This window comes from Channa argus, chromosome 14, assembly GCF_033026475.1.
Source record: "Channa argus isolate prfri chromosome 14, Channa argus male v1.0, whole genome shotgun sequence".
In the NCBI taxonomy this organism is placed as follows: Eukaryota; Metazoa; Chordata; class Actinopteri; order Anabantiformes; family Channidae; genus Channa; species Channa argus.
In genome coordinates, this window is record NC_090210.1 from 19,667,909 (window position 1) to 19,688,615 (window position 20,707).

Consider the following 20,707-nt stretch of genomic DNA (forward strand, 5'->3'; position numbering starts at 1 on the left):
AGTCTCATTTTTAAATTCTTGTGCCATTCGCACAAGAGTAAAGATTTCGGATTGTAGTCTTGAAAACAGCCTGCAGATATTTCATTGATGATTTGGTTTTATTTTAGGCAGCATTATGAGTCAAACAGGGTGTAACTGCCGTCTCCCGAAAGGAGATGAGAACATTATTACCTGCCACAAAGACAACTTTTCTTCTCTTTTAGCTGACTTAATATGTTTGCCAAACAAATGAGAATGAGATTGCTCATTTCCACAGAAAAGTATTCACTGTTCCCTTTTTGTGAATGATTGATTAACAGCAAATGGCATTAAAGGTGGCATCGCACATGCAGGCTTTTTTGTGACTGTGATGGCAAATTTCTATTTTCGAGATCAAACACGAAGAGGAACCAGTTATGAAGCTAGAGACGTAATATTCCCTCATATGAGCAGAATGTGTGAATAACAGTGTGATTACTCATCACTCTTCCTTTTTATGGGTGTCACAACCATAAATCTTTAAACCGATCACCGTCATATAAATAATGCAGTATTGGCTTATTTGCTTTCTAGCGTCACCTGTTTGGAGCTTCTTTTTTTATTTGATAGTAGTTTGATCCCATTTTTTGTGAGAATGGAACATGTCACCCAATGCGATGGTGCAGCTTAATGATGTGTTTTTAATCAAATAAGCAAAAAGAAGTTGAAGATTAGCATTATGTTTAGCAGACATAATTTAAAGCAGCATTAATTGAATGTTTTGGCCCCTTGGGGGCAGCAGAACAAGATGTAAATCCCAAGACTGATGCTAGTCTAGGCCCAATTTCTACTTTTCACATAGCATACTGTAAATTCCATAACAAGCCTGGTTTGAGATCCGTGTGCAGCCCAAAGGTTGATTCCACTCACAGTGTACAGAATGTGACTGCATAGACTGGATGCTCTCTTTGTGCACTACACGCATGTATAGTTTATTCACTATCTTTAGCCCTATTCATTTTAATGAATTACACACAACTTCTTTTTCTTGACTTTCATGGTTCATGTTCCTCAACCAAACATCTACAAACAAAACAGCTCTTCCTCTTGTTGTCAGGAGGTCAATCATGTTTTCGGGTGCACATGTGGGAACGTGGGTCCACAGTCCACACCTGAATAAAAGCAAGCCAACACCCCCATGAATGGTTTTTTAATAAAGCTGAACAAGTTACCACACACACCCTGATTTACACACACAGACAGTTTTGAGTAACATTAACAATGATTTTTCAGATAACCTGATAAATAAAACTTCAGCTTCATTTTGATTTCCTGAGAAAAATACATGAAAAATACATGAACTGCTCTGCACTGACGCCTCCCAATAAATTTTAATTTTAATCAACCTTGTTGCACACAAGCTAAATTGTCATACAGAATAAGCAACAAACCAATGGGGCAAATAGCAGAAGGCATGAAAACTGTGATATAGTGCACTGAGTTGCCAGAATATTAGGTAAACCCAGCTAAAACTAATACAAAACTATACAAGTAATACAGTAGCCCATAATGGCCATAATGAAGCTTTTACTGCTTTGAAGTGTTGGTTCAACTTTATGAACACTTTGTGGTGCTATTGCATAACACTATACAGAGAGGTGTTGTGCGTATCCTCAATCATTTAAATAATAGAAACAAAGGGTAGGACAGTGTGGAGAACGATAAGCCAAAGGGAAACTTTTCACCTGCTCTCTGCACAACAATGTTAAACCCACAGTAACTGTCTGCAAGTTGTAATATTGATGCAAAACATTGACAATGGTGGGCAACAGTAACAGCACCGACTGAGATTTGAGTAGTAGATTTAATTTATGACACTCCAGTGAGCATGACCACAAAGTCATCAGCTACACAAAGACATTCCTTAGTAACCAATAAGTGTGTGAACTAAACGGACTGATGAGTGTGGCACATTTCTCTGTCTGTCAAAGTGGAATAAGTTGGTCTCTATGGTTCTGACCTCCAGTTGTTCTCCAGTACAAAAAGGACAGCGCACTAAATACTGATCCTGTCCATTGCTCACCTGAATCACCACCACCAAGAAACTTGCCTGAGAAAATGCATCACGTCGTTTATTGCCATTCATTTGCTGTTTGTTTTGCTCCTGAGTTGGATGATACGCACACAATAAATGCTCCACAGTGTGCATTTGATGTGGCGCTCTGCCACGGCCAAAAATAGCTTGAATGCCATTGTTTATTGAAGCGCATGCCATTCTGGCAACTCAGTTTTCAATCTTAGCAAATCAAAGTTTCTGTTTCCATAGTGACACAACATTTGCCCATGTACTGCACTTACTTTTACTTCACTTTTATAGTACCTCGTACTTTTTGCTCCACAGCTGTTGTTACCTGCAGATGCAGATGAACACAATTACATTTACAGTTGGCTGATATTTAAATTAAAATGGTGTTTTGTCTGAGAACAATAAAATGCAGTTGCTTGGAATCGTACTGCCCACCCTAAGGTTGGTTGACAACTGGGTCTAAATAAGGGGTCACAGCCACCCCATAATGAATATTATGCAAAATATTGCTTTATAATTATATGTTAACATAGGAATTGTACAACTTACTCAGCTCTATTTAAAGTAATTAATATAGCTCAATGCCTTCATCTGCAATAATAAAGTGATTTTATTTTCATAAAATAAAACTGAAAATAGGTCATTCTGCATAATGGGTACTTTTACTTTACATTTAAATGGAGGATTTCAAGAGATCAGTACACCTGAGGGAAAATGCACCTATTTAAAACTATTTCAATGCAAACAGTCAGATTATTAATAATATTTCTTAGTTTAGAAGTCAGGAAGGATGTGGTAGCTTCCCCCTTAACTCATATGCACATACTGTAAAGTGCACAAGCGGAAAGATGTTCACTTAAATGCTGTGCAAAGCATAACAGCTAATAAGCTTTCAGTGGTATTTCTACCAAATGAGCAAATTAATTAAAAAAAACAATAACAACAACAACCAAAAAGCCGAGAAATTAGGAAATGGCAGCAGATCATGTGCTGAAATGCAAAAAATGTGGCTTCCTGTTATGCTGCACAGGAAAGTCAGCATCCTTTATAAAGCAAAACCTCAGATCTCTGATAGCACCAACAGTCTCATGCAAAATTTGGCCTTTAAATTCTTGGCTTTCAAGGTATCTACAGTATTAGACAGATTCATACTGTTTATATTGGTGGATTGAAACATATATGTGAAAACTTATAAACAACTGAATTCAGGCATCAGTCCAGGCTACTGTTTGCCTTCAGTTAATTTCGTTCAGTTCAGGTCTCTGAGCATGTGGAGCTGTCGACTGTCAGACGTCTCCATCAGTCTCCAGGAACCATACTGTTCCTTGGGTTGTTTCTTTTATATACACAGTCCGGCCGTTCTCATAGAGACTTCCGACAACAGACAATCTCAGATGTCTCCAGGCTATTTACTGCACATTGCATGGCATTAATCGTATAAACAAAACCTCACCCACATACAGTAACTAAGCGTTTGGACACACTGTCTGAAGGTTGAGCACAGAGATGGGATTACTGATTAATCTGCTGATTACATTTACATGAATCGATAGTTAAAAAACTGTGAAAACTGCCCATCACTGTTTTCCTAAGCCCAAGAGAACTTTCAACCTGAAGGCAAGGAGCAGGAGCTAAACAATATTTTTTCCCAAAAAATGGGTTTAACAATTATTTTAACATAAAAATATGTGCCATTGGTTTTCGAACTAATTAAATAGTTAGACAATCATTTCACTTCCAGTTAAGTCTTCTTGAGCTGCAACTAACATTGGTTTTATTTACATAATGACTCATTATCTTGAAATTCTTTGTGCCTTCTTCAGACGTTTGGCTCATGAGTTCTGTTGTAAAGTTACCCCGGAAAACAAAAGTTTTGTTGGAAGAATCTGCGTGCACCTTCAGTACAGAGTAACTTAAGCCATAGAGAGTGTTATGACATCACCGGTGAACATGCTGGAGCACAGTAGAGCAGCTGCTGCTTTGTTTTCATAACCTTTTCCATAACCATTGTGATGGATGAGTATTTACAACATGAGCTTCATGCACCATCATGAATGATGACAAGTAATAACCTTTGGCCAATTAGCACTGCCTCATTACTAGTCTCACTATCAAATACTGTCAGTTAACCATTTAGCCAATAAAACGTCACAAAACTTTGAAAATTGCTTCTGTTGTCCAACAAGCCAAAAGGTTATTGATTTTCAATTACATAAAACAGAGAAAAACAGCAAACAGCTCACATCTTTGAAGCAGCCATTTTTCGTTCTTGTATGAAAATGAGAGACGAACAGAGATGAACACATACAGTAGGCAGACACCTCTGTGGTTGGTAAAAAGGCTCAAGGGAAGGATGAAGGTAAGGACCGTCTTTCTGGGCAGCTCTAAACATGGAGCATGACGATTGTGGTGGCCATCATAAATAGCTGCTGGGATGATGTAAAGGGCAAAGTTGAAGCATCAGGTGTGGAGAGGCTAATGAAAATGGATACTCCAAGGCTCACGGGAATGTGGGAGTGTGTGAAACATTTCAGGACACAGACAACAGCATACTGTAGGAATAAAGTGGCACTGAGCTAAAACATGTTGAAAAAGCATCGTAAGACACTAAAATTCTGATGGAATAAGGACGTTTTTGTTTTAAATCAAGACTAATATCAGCTCCATATGTGTCAGCCTGATACTCAACAGTAGACACTTGAACTCTACAGTGAGGGGGTCCAGCAGCTCTCTTAAGCTGCTGCGGGCCTTTTGCTGCATGGTTCAGATCCACTTGTCCCCTTAGGGACAGTTTTATCCTATATTCCTGGTGGTAGTGGTGTCCTGCTTGTAGACAATCCATCGCAGAGACAGATGATAAACAGAGTAGAATTATCACCTTTCTGACCGTTTCGACTTACAAACAAAGAAATTATAACATTGTAAAACTAGAATTCCTGGCAGAGGTGCACTATTGGATTGCATTAAAGGTGTTGTGGCTTATTAGTGTATATATGGCCCCCCAGCCCTTGCTAAACACCCTTACACCGTCCTCTACATTTGTTTTTAGGACAGATCAAGTTCAGCTTTCCCCCTGTCTCCAGTTTGTGTGCTGTGATAAGCTAATGGCATCACGGCTGCTCTATAGAAAATGCTCTGACAGTGATAGAAATCTTCACAGGAAAGCTATTTGTCAAACTTAACAAAAGGTCAAACTCTTCTTTTAAGCTTTCCATTTAATGATATTCACTTCAACGTCGAAGCCTTTATAATATTGGCTCTTACGTTGAACTTGAACCTACATGTATAAACTGGGGAATGAAACTTTGAGATCTAGACTCACACTTGTTACTTCATGTTGTCTCCTGCCATTCAGGGTCTCAGCACCTCATTTGTCAAAGCTTACAGTTGTTATTGTCTCCCTTTGCCCCTGAGCTGCAGGAAAGGCCCTTTAATAACCAGTTGTCACTTAATTTGATTGTAAATCCCAGGGCTGCTGCATCTGTGCATTATTGGCCATCAGCTCCCATCCAGTCTTTAGTGACTTTGTGAGCTGTGTGTGAGCAGTTGCTGGGACACATGCTGTATACACGGGTTATCTACGTGATTTCATCTCCAGTGAACTTCCTCGGGTCCTCACGTAACCCTGGGGCTTATTGGCAAACTGCCATCAACCTAATTTTAACAACGCTTTTATGAGACAACTTGAATACCACCGCCACAATAAATCGACTCGAATCGAATCTCTGAATCGAATTTCTGTAATTATCGATTCTAAAATGTAATTAACAGAATTTGTTATGAGAGTTGGGGCAAACACTGCGCCATCAGAGCCTCAGCTGACGGGACGTATGTTTAATCACATCCATTCTGCTGCGTGTTTGAAACAGCTGGAAGTACTGATAGTAACTATAGTAATGGTGCAGTTGTGGGCGATATAAAAAAGACGGCTCTCTCAGTGGCTGGCTCTCTCTGCTCTCTCTGTGAGCCAGCCACATGCATCATCTCATTTATTTATTTTGTTTCCCTGGGCAGCTTTCAGATAGGGAGCATGTGCAGAGTGGAATCTGCTGTTGGCCAGGGTGAACCACATTATGAGCTCTCGTTACGCTGAGACTTTGTCTCTTCACATACAAAGGGAGAGAATGTACAATTACCACAGAGACAAGAGAATGAAAGAAAGACATGAAACGCGGCTAGCGGTCCACAGGGGTTAGTGTAAGGGGAGTATTTGCACACAAACTGTCCAGAGTGTACCCTGCCTCTTGCCCAGTGACAGCTGAAATCTCAACAAGCTAAGTGGTTCGGCTAACAGATAATGGTTTTCTTGATAAATCGACCTGATGCAATTTAAACTCTCTACTGTACTGAATTTGAATAATCCATTAAAAAACGGAAACTTTGTCTCTGTCTAAGCAACAGTTGCTATTTTTCAAGCGTATTAGGAAATGACTTTGCCTTCTTCTATACATTGCTTCCATTGATCTTTAAATAAGGTTCATCCTCCTTAGGTCTTCAATAATATACATTTTTGATATTATCCGCCTATTGTAGTTGTTATCAGCAGACATATGGGCCAGTAGGCACCTCGTCCACACAGCAGCAGGCTCAGGTCATTATCATGCAATATTATAAACTACAATGCTGTTTTGCCATAAACAACAAAATATACTAAAAATATTAATTACATTAATGCACAACAACAAGGTGTTTAGAGTTGGGGGAAGATCGTGGGGTCAGTTAAAATACAGAAACATCCCAGCTTAAAGTAACAACAATGACAGAATGCTCTGATTTAGTCATTTAGTCATGATGATGATTGAGGCGTGTGCCCGGTAATGACAGCGTCCCAGGTGTGAGTCCAGCTGGGGACCTTTGTTCAATGTCACACCCGATCACATTTCCAGTGTCCTTTCTGAACTGCATCTATCAATAAATGCACAATATGCCCCAAATAAACCTTAAAATAAAGGAAGCATTAACAAGAATGGCTAAAGTAACAAATATCTCGAGTCTGACCATTACTCAAAAGATAACTCATCCTAAAATATATGCAGGTTGTGGTGGTTTTATAGTTGTGATGGACAGACCCCTTCATGTTTCACACGCTGTACTGTTTATGATTATGTTTTACATTTATTAAATTGCCATGTTTTCCCATCAATTTACACTCCATAACCCACGATGACACAAGCTTTTGTGATTGTGAGAGGTGAAACATTAGGCCAGGAAACCGGGCTTCAAACGGGAAGTACCTGACTACAGTTTTATAGATTTTAAAATCAAACCTACAATACAATACAAGTGTGCAAAATGTTGTGGACTATATATAATATATACAGCATGCTACTGAAATAGTATGCATATTTATGTGCATAACCCTTTGCTTGTGTGTGTCTGTTTAATAATTGGTAAGAATAAGGAAGAAGAAACACAGCCCCAGGGACAGATTGCTTTTTTGCAGACTTCCAGCTGACTGTCTGCCTATATTAACAAGCCATTAACGTAAGTTAACACAAAAGACGCTCAAATAAAGCACCAGGTTTTCCTAAATGATACTGCTAGAAGATCCACATCTGCTTCCCTCCACAGGTGCCTGCAAACTGCCATTTAATCACCGCTCAGTGTGGCTGTGGAGCTGCAGTTTGTGCACAGAAAAGCTGTTTTGGTATTTATGTAAATTCATGCTCTTTCCCCATTCTTTAAGTGACACAGTAATGAAACACATGGCCACTGATGTGTGACAAGCCTTCTCAGGTCATGTGACTCTCAGACATATGTGGACATGTGTGTGGGGCGAGGAGGACTTTTTTTTTTTATCTTCTGAGGCAGCACTTGATCCCAGGTTGTGTGTGTCTCAAATTCAACTCAATAAAAGTCGCCGAAATGCAACGTTTTCTAATCTTTGGTTGAAAACAAACGATTTGGTTTCAGCTTGTGGGTCAAGCACCAAAGCCCAGCATAGAGGTGACCTTACAGACTAAACTGGGACGTATTAATATTATGGTTCTTCCTTATAAAACAACATAACCATAAACAGTCCTAAGGTCCACTTTACTTCACAATAATCATAATAATTTTAATTCAATAAAGCTGAAAAAAATTTTTCTTGCAAACTTAATAATCTGGCAGCAGCTCATGAACCATCTGGAAAAATGGCTTTAGTTACTCTGCAGCAGGGAAAATATTTTCCTCCTTTGGGACATTAATCCTGAAATACAAATGAGACTTGAGACTCTAATGTCTTTCCATCTCGTCTTTTCTAATACAGCTAAACTTACCTTAGTTTAAGTTCAGTCTTTTGTCACACTGACCCCGACCCATTGCTCCAACACTCCAAAAGTCCCTGAGTGCTCATTTAAAAGTTGATAACTGTTAAGTGAGTTTAAGCGTGATAAAGATCATCAGGCCCTCTGAAAGCATGTTTACCATTTATCACTACTGTCTTTTACATCGGGTTTGTCTATGCATTTTTTATTTTTTTGTCCTTTCGGTTTATCCCGTGATTTCACAGCGGATTGTCTGGATATGATTTGTCGGATGCCCTTCCTGATGCAACCCCTACCATGCTTGGACCGGCACCGCACATCTGGAGATAGGAATGGGCTGTTAGTGGTTCATTGTCTGTCCCAGAGACACTTCGACATATAGCCGTGACCGGGGATCAAACCACCGAGCCTGTGGTACGTGGACCAACTGAGCTACAACTTTGTCTCTCTCCATGAATTGTCTTTTTTTTTTGTATTGGCAGCTGCTATAGTCGTCATCAAGAATCAAAAACAGCTGTCAGGTATTTGTTCGTCTTGCTGAGGGATACTTTAGTAGGCCAGATGCTTGGGAACAAAAGAACCAAACCAGTCTGTCAGTCAAGGGGCAGAATCTCCTCTGTGTGCTATCACCTGTGCATTTCAGGAACACTGAGCATTGACTGGGCAGTGGAACGAAAAACAAGTGTTTCACTGTTGAATAGCTGATTAGCGGCAGCAGCAGCAGCAGCAGCAGCAGGTAAAGCATGCTGATTTAAGGCATTGTGAGGGCAAACAGTGTGAACTCAAGGTCACCGCTGATGCAAAATGTTACACACTAGGTGAGAGCAGTCGGTCAACCTGACGGTGCAGACACACTGAATGGTTTTTATCTCATTCAGATTCAAATCAAATTCATGGACCATAACACTATCTACCAATGTTGAAATAAAACATTATCCAAATTCCATCAGAAAACATCTGTAAAAATTACTGTTGAGCCCTTTAATGTCAAAACCTCTTAATGGATCCAATGTAGACTCTGTTACAAAATGGGTGCTTCCATATAGATAAATGGCTAATTTTATCTATATGCTGATTTAACTCATTTAACTGCTGATTTAAAACTGCTGTAAGTTATTTTTTGTTATAGTAAAACTACTAATATAGTCTTTTCACTGTAGCTGATATTATTTTTAGGTAATTGAATTTAAATAAACTGACATCACAGGGCTACTTGAGATTATTCCAGTTTACTTATTGATAAGAAATCATTTCTGGAACTATTTGGACAAAGTTGTCATTACTCAAAAATACATTTATTTGTTAAATACATTCAATTTTATTCAATTTTATTAAAATGTTTTTGTTCACACGGATCTTCTATATTTAACTGGTTCAGCATATTAATCTTTACCTCTTCCAACAGCAGCCAAAGAGGCTGTTAACAAGCTCTGGGCTGACATTAGCTGTTGCCTTTCTCCCAGTTGGGATTTTAGCATGTTGTATATTTCTGAGATCACAGGACTCTGTGTTATTCTGAAACTAAGCAAGTGCATCTCTCTTATTATTACCGTTTCTATTCTGTTATTTTGCCACTTGGTGGTCAGCTTTAAAATCCCAATGGTTATTGTACAGGGTCAGGGTTGCATCTGTGTGAGTTCAGCTGACACACTAGTTCTGTACATTAGTTTGGCACAGTATTTCTACACTGTGGCAATGATAAATGTAACTTCTTCCACCACTTTTAAATACACGTGTTGATGAAAGGCATCTTTAACAGAGGTGACCACTCTAAAGGAACACAGCAAATGTTGCTGCAAACCCATTTGTTAATTAGAAAGTAATGTATTTATTCTAACATCAAGTTGGCAGCAGATCTAATGTTAGCCAGCTCACCACCTGCACCTCGCTTCCGTCGCAGAGATTCCAGATGCTGTGGATCTACTGACATCAATTACGTCAAAGTCTGGCAGTGGAACTTAAACCACCAACAGACTGCCATTGCTGTCCTTATATGTCATGCTATTAGAGATAAAAACTGTGAAGTAACAGCTTCAATGTGCTGTGTGCGGCCAACTCATTTACACATTTGGCCTGCAGCAGCAGCCTACTTGAATGGCTCTTTGTGTTTGTTAAGAGCAGGATACCAAAGAAAACACACAAGTATCTGCAGATCACAGTTTGAAACACCATGTTGTACAGTGAATCAGGAGATAAATTGTAGTTTAATGTCTATGAATATAAAAAAAAAATATCCATGCACTTTTTGCACATCTCAAAAGTGTTTGCACAAAGGGTTGATTTTCTTCTTTCAGTGAAAGTTATCAAAGCTAAATGTGGTCCAGATAATAGGTTTTGGTTTGTACCACTGAGGTGTGTTGTTCTACAAAGTCTGCACACAATATAAAAGAAAAGTGCCACTCAACCTCTCAAATTGGTGTCAGTGGTCTGACTGACACATGGATGGTGGAGGTTAGCAGGCACAATAAGGCCAATCATAGCGGTTAAGAGCAGGATGTTATGGGCTGCAGCCATTTTCACAACTATGGTGCTGTTAGGTAATATGCTATATTTCACCATACAACTGAAATATCCTGCACTGCTGCACCCTATCAGTATAAATATAGACTGCGCCACACCTCTTCTCCCACACGAGTGCAAACACCGCTCTTTGATGACAGAAAGATTTGCCAATGAGGCAGAGACACAACAAAACTGCATATAAATTAACTTTGACCTAATTCTGGCAAGTCCACAAGAAAATAGAGCTCACAGTCTGTTTACAATGTTTGCCTGGAAGATAATTAGACTTAGGTGTAGGTACTTGCGTTTATTATTAATAACGATACAGAATTTGCACTGTTCTATGCTTTTTCGTTTTGAGCCCCTGTACCTGTCAACTCTCTGCACGTCCCTGAAGACAATTCTCATAGACATAAACTCACCTGGTCTTCAAAGGACAAGGCCTGTCCGACGTCACGAGGGAAGCCATCTATGACGATGCCGTTCGCATCTGGAATCTTCATAATCTTCTGTTTAATCTCAGTTATGGTGGTCTCCTGAAAAACAAAAGCAGCGACACGACTACTGATTATCATTCGGTTTGTGTGCTAATGTCAAATGAAAGGTAAACAAGTTTTCTACTGCTTGACGACAAACAAATACTTTGATCAATACAAATTAATCAACAATTAGTGTAATGCCTGGATATTTCCAGTCTCACATTTGGCTACACTTTGCCCCACTTTAACACCAAACAACGGGGGGTCGTTTTCTCAGTGAGGGTCTCGTTTCACAAGGTATTTCAGCAGCAAATTATAAAGCAAAAAAATGAGTTGGTTATAATTTGCTTTTGCAGGAACAGCGTGAAGGAGCAGATTAGATTTGTTATTATTGTTGCAATTTCCAGCGTAGATTCATAAAGGCCGCAGATTAGTTAAAGCCCCTTGAAAATTAATAACGAGAAGCTGATTTGGAGGCATAAGCGGGGTGAATGGAAATCTCTGACAGCACATTGGAGAATGCCACAATATAATTCATCTGTTTATCCAATTGTCGTTTAATATTCCTGAATGCAGCACAACGACTGTCACGAATGCACTTGAGGCCAGAAAGTGCCAGCGTCTTTCAGCATCACTTATTTCCTCATGCCTGTAGGAGGTCAACACGTTCAAATGCATTTCTCCGGGCACAGTGCATCATCATACGATATGGCACACGAGATACACGAGCAACGCCCTGATCTAAAAATAACATCCGTGCATGTGGTCAACGCTGACTAACACAGATGTTTGATTTCCCTACAAATGCAGAATAAGAGCAGTCTCCAAGCAGAATATGCAAAGATTAAATCAAATGTCATGTCCACTGAAAGTGTATGTGCATGTGAAGTAAGATGGCAAGAGCTAATGTAGGTAAAACCACCTGATCCTCTGTAGCGCTCAAAACCTGAGCTCTCATAGTGATGCCAGGCATCAAACAATCATATCCCACTCCAATCAATCTTCCATTATACCAGCCATGGAAAAGTAGCAGCCAGAAAGAAAGATCATTAAAGCTGAGTCTGGGATCACCCCCTGTTCACTCGTTCACTCTTCCCTCTAATACAAACACTAAGTGGATTAGTTTAGAGTTATGAATCATCATCATTTACTATTTGAACTAATTATGTCCTAGAGTCCAAGGCAACAGCCAGCAGAAATAACTTATTGACCACTAAACCAGTGTTTACTACACCATACGACTGGGAACGGAGGCACATCACACTGGATTACTTGAAATCATGAAGGACTTCTTTTCTGTGATGGTTTGGAAAAAAGCAGCAACAGCGGATCCTAGTGTGACAGACATAAGTAAAGTTTAAACATTTGCAGTTTCATGATAATAAGGGCAAAGGTTCAAAACATTAAGTAGGCATTAAGTTGAGGTTGTTCAGTGAACTATTGTTTCCAAAGACATGAGTTCAATGAAAATAATCGACCCCTCTGTGTTTTATTGTAGTATTGTCCCACAATGCACTTTCCAAACAACTAAGCTGCAAAAATATCAAGATGTGTATAGTTTGATGAAACAGCTTCGAAAGGTTTTTGGAGATCAAAACAAGATATTTTAAAAGAATCTTTAGAAAACCACTTTGTTTTCTATCTTAGGAGTTTAATAGGCAATTTATTACACAGTCAAAGTTTTATCAATTGTCTTGATCCATACCTGTTCGCGCAAAATGATAACACGCGATGATTTCTAAGATACTAACTGGGAAAATAGTATGCTGCTATATAGTATTTAGTGGAGATTATAGTGCATCTACTAGTCACACGCAAAATCCAAACAAACTCCATAAAGAAAGAAATAGTCCGAAAAATATAAAAGAATCAAAACCACTTGGCAACTCGAAAGGGCACCGCAGTACAATGATTAAAAAAGCGGCCCCGAATTCTGCAGAGCTCCACTTAACATGAAGCTTGGCCCACAGTCTGAGGATATAAAAGCACAAAGTTTTAATTTTAGACCAGACTGTCAAACATTCAACAGCCTCTTATGCAAAGACCTGTGGGATTTCTGGGGGAACAGAAGTTCATAAATATACGGAGTCACATGACCCTGAGTTGCAGACAAACAACAACAGCTTCAAGCCGAGACGGTAGCCGGCAGAGCATCAGTGAAGTGATGCTGTGTGGCTTCTGAATCATTCACAGCGCAGTTTCTCTACTTCAGGCTATGAGTGGAAATGCATAGATTACTTATGTTTTCAAGCCTACGCATATGTCCAAATTATAGACATCTTCTGCTAAATAGATGGAAACAGGGCTAACGTTAGCTTCAGTTTCCTCTTTCATCTTTATGCTCAGCTGAGCGAACCATCTCTGGGCTTAAGCATCAATTATAACGCACAGATCTGACAGTGGTATCAATCTTTACATCGAAATCCCAGCAGGAACATCACTAAGCATATTTGCCAATATGTCAAACTATTGCTTTAAGAACCAGTGGGATTATATCATTTTAAACAAGCTGCCACTCAACACATAATAAAAACAATATTTACTTAACACTGCAGCCACCAGGTTTCCTGTTAAAGGCTTTTAAATAGCAGCCGCCTCAGATACCCTGAACTATTTAGCATCGTCCTCTCATCACCACGTACCGATTAGTTACAGAAGAAAATTCCAATCTGCTTTGCTGATCTAATCATGGCAGGAACTTGAAATCCAAACAGTTACAAGTAACTTTATCATATGTAACACGTCTACAGCTTGGGCCACTTTGCTGTTTTATCTCATTGTTTTGTTTAGTTTCTTTTTCTTCTGGACTGACATCTGGTGAACAGTCAGAAGGGAGATGGGATGTGCCAGACGTGCAAGGAAGGGATGATAAATGATGAGGTAGGCAGTTATTATAGATAATTCACAAGGGGACACTACTAAGAACTGTCAGTCACGAAGCAGGTGGGGGCTCGGTGTCTGTGTCATAGCCTTGTACCTGCTGCATTACTAATGCATCATTTTGCCCGAGCTGACAGTATCTAGGAGCTGGGAGGAGCTGGGGATCGGACCTCCAACATTGACTGGTGGACAACCTGATTCACAGCCGCCGACAGTACCTGCCCTCAACCTCGGATCCTGTAACAAAAAAAACCTCTGCAAGCAGTCCTCTCATCTACACTCACACTCACAAGACACTGTGCATTTCCTGGCAGATTGTGCAAACTTCCAATTTGTAATAGTGATTTGTCTTGTTAAGATTTGCTCATCAACTTCTTATAAACGTTTATGAACATATCTGCATGGAATACTCTTTCTGCGCTCCCCTTTGATAAAGGTTTTTTTTGAGAGCTGATGAACACCACAAACGCTATGAGGCAATATTTTTAGGAGCGTGTTTGTTTTATGAGACACGTTTGACGACACATGTGCATTTACACAGTTAATTTGCTTTCTCGGCAACAGTTTCACTCTCTTCCACTGATCTATTTATTGTGATGACACCTGAATCAGCTCTATCCTTCAAAGGAAGTGTGTAATATGTATTAAGGAGACCCTGAGTCTAAACCAAGAGTGGCCAACTTAGGTGCTCAAGAGCCACCGCCCTGCTTATTTTCCAGCTATTCCTGCCCAACCCACTGCTGATTACCTGCATCAGCTTCTGATTGTTTGAACAAACCTGATCAAGGTAATGGCAGCGAGTAATGCAGGGGAAGTTGGAAACCAAACAGGGCGTTCAGTGTCCTGCCTAAGGCAAGTCCACATGTCAGCTCTTCCAACTGAGCAAAAACAACTCATGCTTGCCCATAGAAGATCCCAGGCAAAGCAGACATTAACAGACCTAAACAAAACTGTTTATCATATTTATCATTTAGTGCATCCAGGTTTTTTTATTCAAATGTGTTTTGTAGACTGTGTTTGAAAGAGAGGAGCACAAACAACCACAGGGGGCCTGTGCCCATTTTCTTCCGAAGCGGAGTCATTATCTTGCAAAGAAGGCTGCTAACAAGATGGATAAGCATCCCTCTCGCCAGCACACTTGCGATATAGATACTGCTAATTAGTCCCTTGTTACATGCACGCTGAGATAATGACCTGCGAGTGACTGGACACACTCTGTGCTCATGCCTCTTCTCATTTCACACACACACACCCCTCATCCCCTCTCCTCCTCTGTTGCTCTGCTACCTGTGGTGCCAGCTCTCCGTTGGTGATGATTTTAGCGATAAGGCTCCACTTTCTGTTACTGGTGGCATTGTGGATCATCTTCTTCCTCAGCAGCTCGCCCACAGACACGTACTGGAAGCCGTAGCGCTCTGCAATTTTCAGGCACTGCGTTCCTTTGCCGCTGCCAGGGCCACCTAGGGACAGAGGGAGAGTTGTTGATGTTTTTGGGAGAGATATTGTCTTGTATGTGTCTGTGTGAGTGTGAAACATTATGTGTGTGGGTGTGTTAAGAGTAGGCGCATGTGTGTGTTATCCAGACTATGTGAGACTTTGCCTGTGTGTGCACGACTCCGCTTGAGTTTGCACATGTGTGAGAGGGTGTTTGTGAGTGTGTGTGTGTGTTTCTGCGTGACTGTGTGTTGCTGCTCGTCTGTTTTGTGAGTGTGTGCGAAGGAGAAGGCCATTGTGGGGGGTGGGGGGGGGTTAGATGAGAGGAATAGGTATGTGTGAACCTCCTACATTTGCTAACAAATAATTTTCTTTCTTCTCTGCATATCAGAGATAACAGGAAAGGGCATGTGATGACAAGAGGAGCTTCGTCCTGTTTGATTTGATAAATATTTTAAGAATATAGTATATATAGAATATACAATATATGTTAGCACTTTTTACCATCTTAGTGCAACAGAATTTGAGGAATAAAATGATTACAAATTCAATAAATAAAGTTGATATTTTGTAATTACATTTGGAATTAGCCAATAATCAGCAATAATATGGTTAAGTCTGTATACCTGCTTGTTACAGACACTTAACACTGAATACTGCAACAACTGTAATTCTTTGCAGGATTGCAGAGATGCTACTGTTACCATAGAAATGTCAACCAGCCCAAAAATGCTCCTGGTTGACAGCTCGGCCAGAGTGAAGTGAAATTAGTCGGAGAACAAGCTGTGTGGTTGGTAATTTGTTCCATCGTGGTGTTCCCGTAAGAATTTTTTTTTTCATGGATAAGGAGAAGAGTTTCCATCCAAGTGAAGAAAATCAATGCAGTAATGTCTCAGATATTATTTGGTTGAATTTAAAGTCCAATACTGACAGCCAAGTTTCAGTCAAGTGACTGTAATGGCATACTGTGACCAAAGTGATGCATGCAAATGTGAAAAGGCATCAGTATTCTGTATCTGCTGTAGCTTGTTGTGCAGGGTGGGGTACATTTATAGGGTTTGAAGCTGCAATTGAAAGTTCAGACTGTGTAAAATAATGTGCTTGTCAGATTGTGTAACAGAATCTTTTTTGATGGCAGAGAAGGGGTTTGTGAAGCACTCACTCCATCAGCTCATGCACACTGCGCTGTGACTGTTCACATTTGCAGAGCTGTGAAGGTATTTAAATTCCTTTTTTCATTTTTCAGCCAACTATTTCTGAATGTCTTTTTATATGCAGCCACTGGCTGGTTCATTTGAACCATCTTAAAGCAAGCGAAGCTGCAACAAGCTTTGCTTCTTGGTTTCTTGATCTGTGGAAAAGCACTAAAATGGCAGCTGACAGTGTGCTGAATATCCAAATTAGGTGTCACCTGTAAGTATTTAATTTTAATGCTGAGAATCATGGATGCCATCCACGATACTGTCTGTGGAGGAGAGAAGATCAATACCACTCCTGTGTGCGTATGCTATGTGTGAAACTAGTCAGCTTTCAGAAAAAGAAAAAACAAACAAGTCTCTACAGACTGTAAACAAAATGAACACAAAGACTCGCATCTAATTCCCAGCAAGAAAATTGGATAAGGGCATTTCCAAAATTGTTAAGCTTTTACTTTCCAATAAAAACACCATCTAGTGGGCATCTTTTATTAGCATTAGTAGTAAGAATGTGGTCTTAGTAAGTGAATAGGACACATTTTCAATGTTTCACATTCTGACTGAGCTGGTACATGTAAATATTGTTAATGACAGTTCGGTCTCTGTATCATCTTATTAAATACAGGTGTTTATTTAAGGGTAATGGGGAGGTTTCGGTGTGAAGAGAGGTGCTGTGAGGATAACAGAGACGCCCATATATGTATATGCACTTTGTAATAAATGTTAGTAGTAAACCCATTTCCCTCCCAAACACCTCCTGACCACACATCTCTGTCAGTCGCTGTCTCTCTCTCTCTCTCTCTCTCTCTCTCTCTCTCTCTCTCTCTCTATCTTTGTAAATGTGACAGACAAAACATTTGCCAGGATCTTCCAAAGAGACGACAGCTGCTGCTGTGCTGTTTTGCTTTTAAAATAGGGCACAATGTCCTCACAAAGACGAGATAGGAAAAAGCTTTGTGCTGCGAGGACAAATAACTATTATCCACACTATAGACAGGCCGAGTGAACATCCCAAATACACAGCGAAAGCTAAACACGCTGCATAAGAGCTTCTCACAGGCACCAAAGTCATTTCAACTGACTATTTTTAAAAGGACTTCTACTGTAAACAGCAGCATTTTCCAGTCCAGCTCAATCAGTGTCATCATTCTTACTACGCTGCTGCTACGCTTACTGTAGAAGATTAATGAATGTTGGACGTGTTAATGTCGACCCATCCAGGAAATCAGATTAAGAGCGCGTGAGTGTCTAACGCAGTGAGTGACATGCAACAAGATCTCCCCTGCTGATACAAACAGAGAGAGGCAGCACCACACTCAAAGTACCAGGGCAAACACAAAGCTAGTGTTTACACACACACACACACACCCTAAGTTGTAGATTCCCATCCAGGCGCTGTATTTTTAGGTCATCACTGAGACTAATTTCAACTTCTATTTAGTATTTTCGTCAGAAGCAACAAAGAAACACTGTCTGCAGAGTTTTGCTGTGTTTACTCATAGAACTGCCGTCGCTTATCTAATGGAAAACAGATAAGCAAATCAGAAATAGATCACTCTTCATTTGTGTCACGGTTTCTCCATGTGATGTGTGAGGCAACATGTAGTTATACTTTTAATGTTTGCGTTTCTGTTTGTTGCACTGCTCTTTTACCAATGACGAGGATGACTTTGGGTCGTGGCCTCGATGGATCAAAGACCTCGTACTCCTCTATGAGCTCCGCTGTCTCTGATAGGTCTGAGTCGCTCTCGATGGAGAACTGGCTGATGGGAGGGAGGCGGTCGTACCGTCTGTATGGAAAATTGGGACTGTCGGGCAACACTGGAATGCACAGAGACACAAACAATCACACAATGACACAGACATGTTCTAAATGAGGACCAGTAAGTCTGGTGGTTTCTGGAAATACAGTAAATCCCATCACTTGTACGTTTGTCTGTCTAATCGAGCCCCAATATCATGCTTTCAGTCACATTATAGACACAAGTGTCACATTATTAGACATGCCAATCCCATTTCAGAATGAAAACCAAAAATCAGATTGGAGATGAATAGAAATTACACCGCTGACAACAGTACTGATACAAATTTTGACAATACACAGATGGAAAATGTTCTCTGAAGAAAACAGAGAAGCTATTTTATCTGAACAATTCAGCAAAACACACAAATTGCTCCTGTTACACGCAAAAAGAAATTAGAAGCACACGAAACTTTGCAAATTACAAATGATGCTGCATCACCGGAAAGAATAGCACGGCTTCTTTTTGCTCACCAGCAGGAGGGTTAACTAACGGGGGTGAGCGGCTTCCTTTCCAGCAAATGTTTTCAAACACGACAGATCTGAGGTTTGGCTCTCAGCTGAGAGGGGATTTCAGACATAGCAATCTCTAACTCTAATTAGGCTCCAGCCCCCACCAGCAGCTAAATGCTGCAGCTGGCAAAATTTACAGGCATCTTTACCGCAATGTAACCAGCAGCAATTTAAATTTGAATTCCTGTCTGTCCTAAATGCTTTTTAAATAATCTTTCTGAATGAGAAGGGTTATCTACTATAAATCTATACAGTCATAAATCTATACACTTTTTTGTTTAGTTGTGTGGCACATATTTTGTTCTCACATATTTGCTGCACTGCTGCCCTGCACACACACCGCTACAGAAGAAGTCAACCTCATAAAACAATGCAAATATAAATTGTCATTAGCATGCTGGAGCTGTAGCTGATGTCAACTTTGCTTTGCAAATTCTTACAAATCTTTCCATCTGCCGTACTTCCCAAATGCTGCTGGGAAACACAGATGGAATTGATAACTCATGAACGGAGAGCCATTTGGTATCTCCACACTGACTAATACATACCTGTAGATTCATCTGTCTTTTTCTGTAGAGTAGCAGATTCCAATTATATCCACAGTTCTTTTACACATTTGGATTTGGTCTTTGAACATTCTCTCTAAAAACGTGTCTGTTGTTTGGCCAATAGGCTGCTAGTGGGGGTTTGGTGTCTCAACAAATGCTGTCTCAACAAATGGTGTTGAGACAGCATCAACAAATGGTGTGTCAATAAAATTTAGGGAACTAAATCTCGTGATGGACAAAGTGGCGCTTTACTCCGGACCTGGATAAAAATGCCTCTTGTCTCATCATGCTGTAAGTCATCAACAGTAAACGGTATAACGCATTTAGTAGTGTTACAAATGTGCACTATCTACTGTACAGTTGCGCTCATGGGGGAAAAGTAAAAATGCCAGGAAACTTTCCCATTCAAACACCGAGACAGGTTTGTCTTGATTGCAAGAGGGGAAGATACAATCTATGAGTTTTGGTAGACGTGTGTATTTAAGAAGTTGCCAAATCCATTCATCTAATGTGATAACGTAATGTCCCCATGTTTCAAGACCCTGATGTGATGTTTTAAAGTGTTTTGTCCAAACACTTGTTCTGTACCTCAAGAGATTATATTTATATAACGTAAAACAACAAATCTTCATATTTCTGAGAAGTTAATGAAAAATGTTCTGCCAGATGCTTAAACCGGCTCACTTGCCACAGCTCCAGTGTGTTTTCTTGTCACCACTTACCATTTCTGAAGAGGGACCTGCGTGATTGGCCCCCGTTGAGAGGGGGGAGAGATTTCTTCTCCTGGCCCACAAAAGTATCCCACCGCACTTTTTCTGTTCCCCCGAGCTCCCTGACTTTCTTCAGACAGCCCTCTAAGTAGTCGATGGGGTCATCGGGCCGGTAGTACATCAAACCTGTCAGGAGGCTCTGCAGAAAACAGTGGAGGAAAAGTTGCTGGTATACAGAGAGAGAATAGAAAGAAGGGAGCAGATGTTTATTCTGGCATCACTACGTCGTTGGTATGATGTGTGCAGAAACTGTGTCCGCCTTATTTGCAGATCTGGTGGCTTTGGTTTGGCT

The 20,707-nt window shown here is 40.2% G+C and overlaps 1 protein-coding gene across 1 annotated transcript in view; it reads right to left on the bottom strand.

The window, feature by feature from the left end:
• Positions 1 to 20,707, bottom strand: part of ak5 (adenylate kinase 5) — a 58,228-nt gene that overhangs the window by 36,104 nt on the left and 1,417 nt on the right. Inside the window, exons 2-5 of the mRNA XM_067475825.1 lie at positions 20,368 to 20,554; positions 18,437 to 18,604; positions 15,441 to 15,613; positions 11,217 to 11,330 (exon numbers count right to left, since the gene is read on the bottom strand). Of these exons, the coding sequence (XP_067331926.1) occupies positions 11,217 to 11,330; positions 15,441 to 15,613; positions 18,437 to 18,604; positions 20,368 to 20,554 (642 nt within the window). The remainder of the gene's footprint in view (positions 1 to 11,216; positions 11,331 to 15,440; positions 15,614 to 18,436; positions 18,605 to 20,367; positions 20,555 to 20,707) is intronic.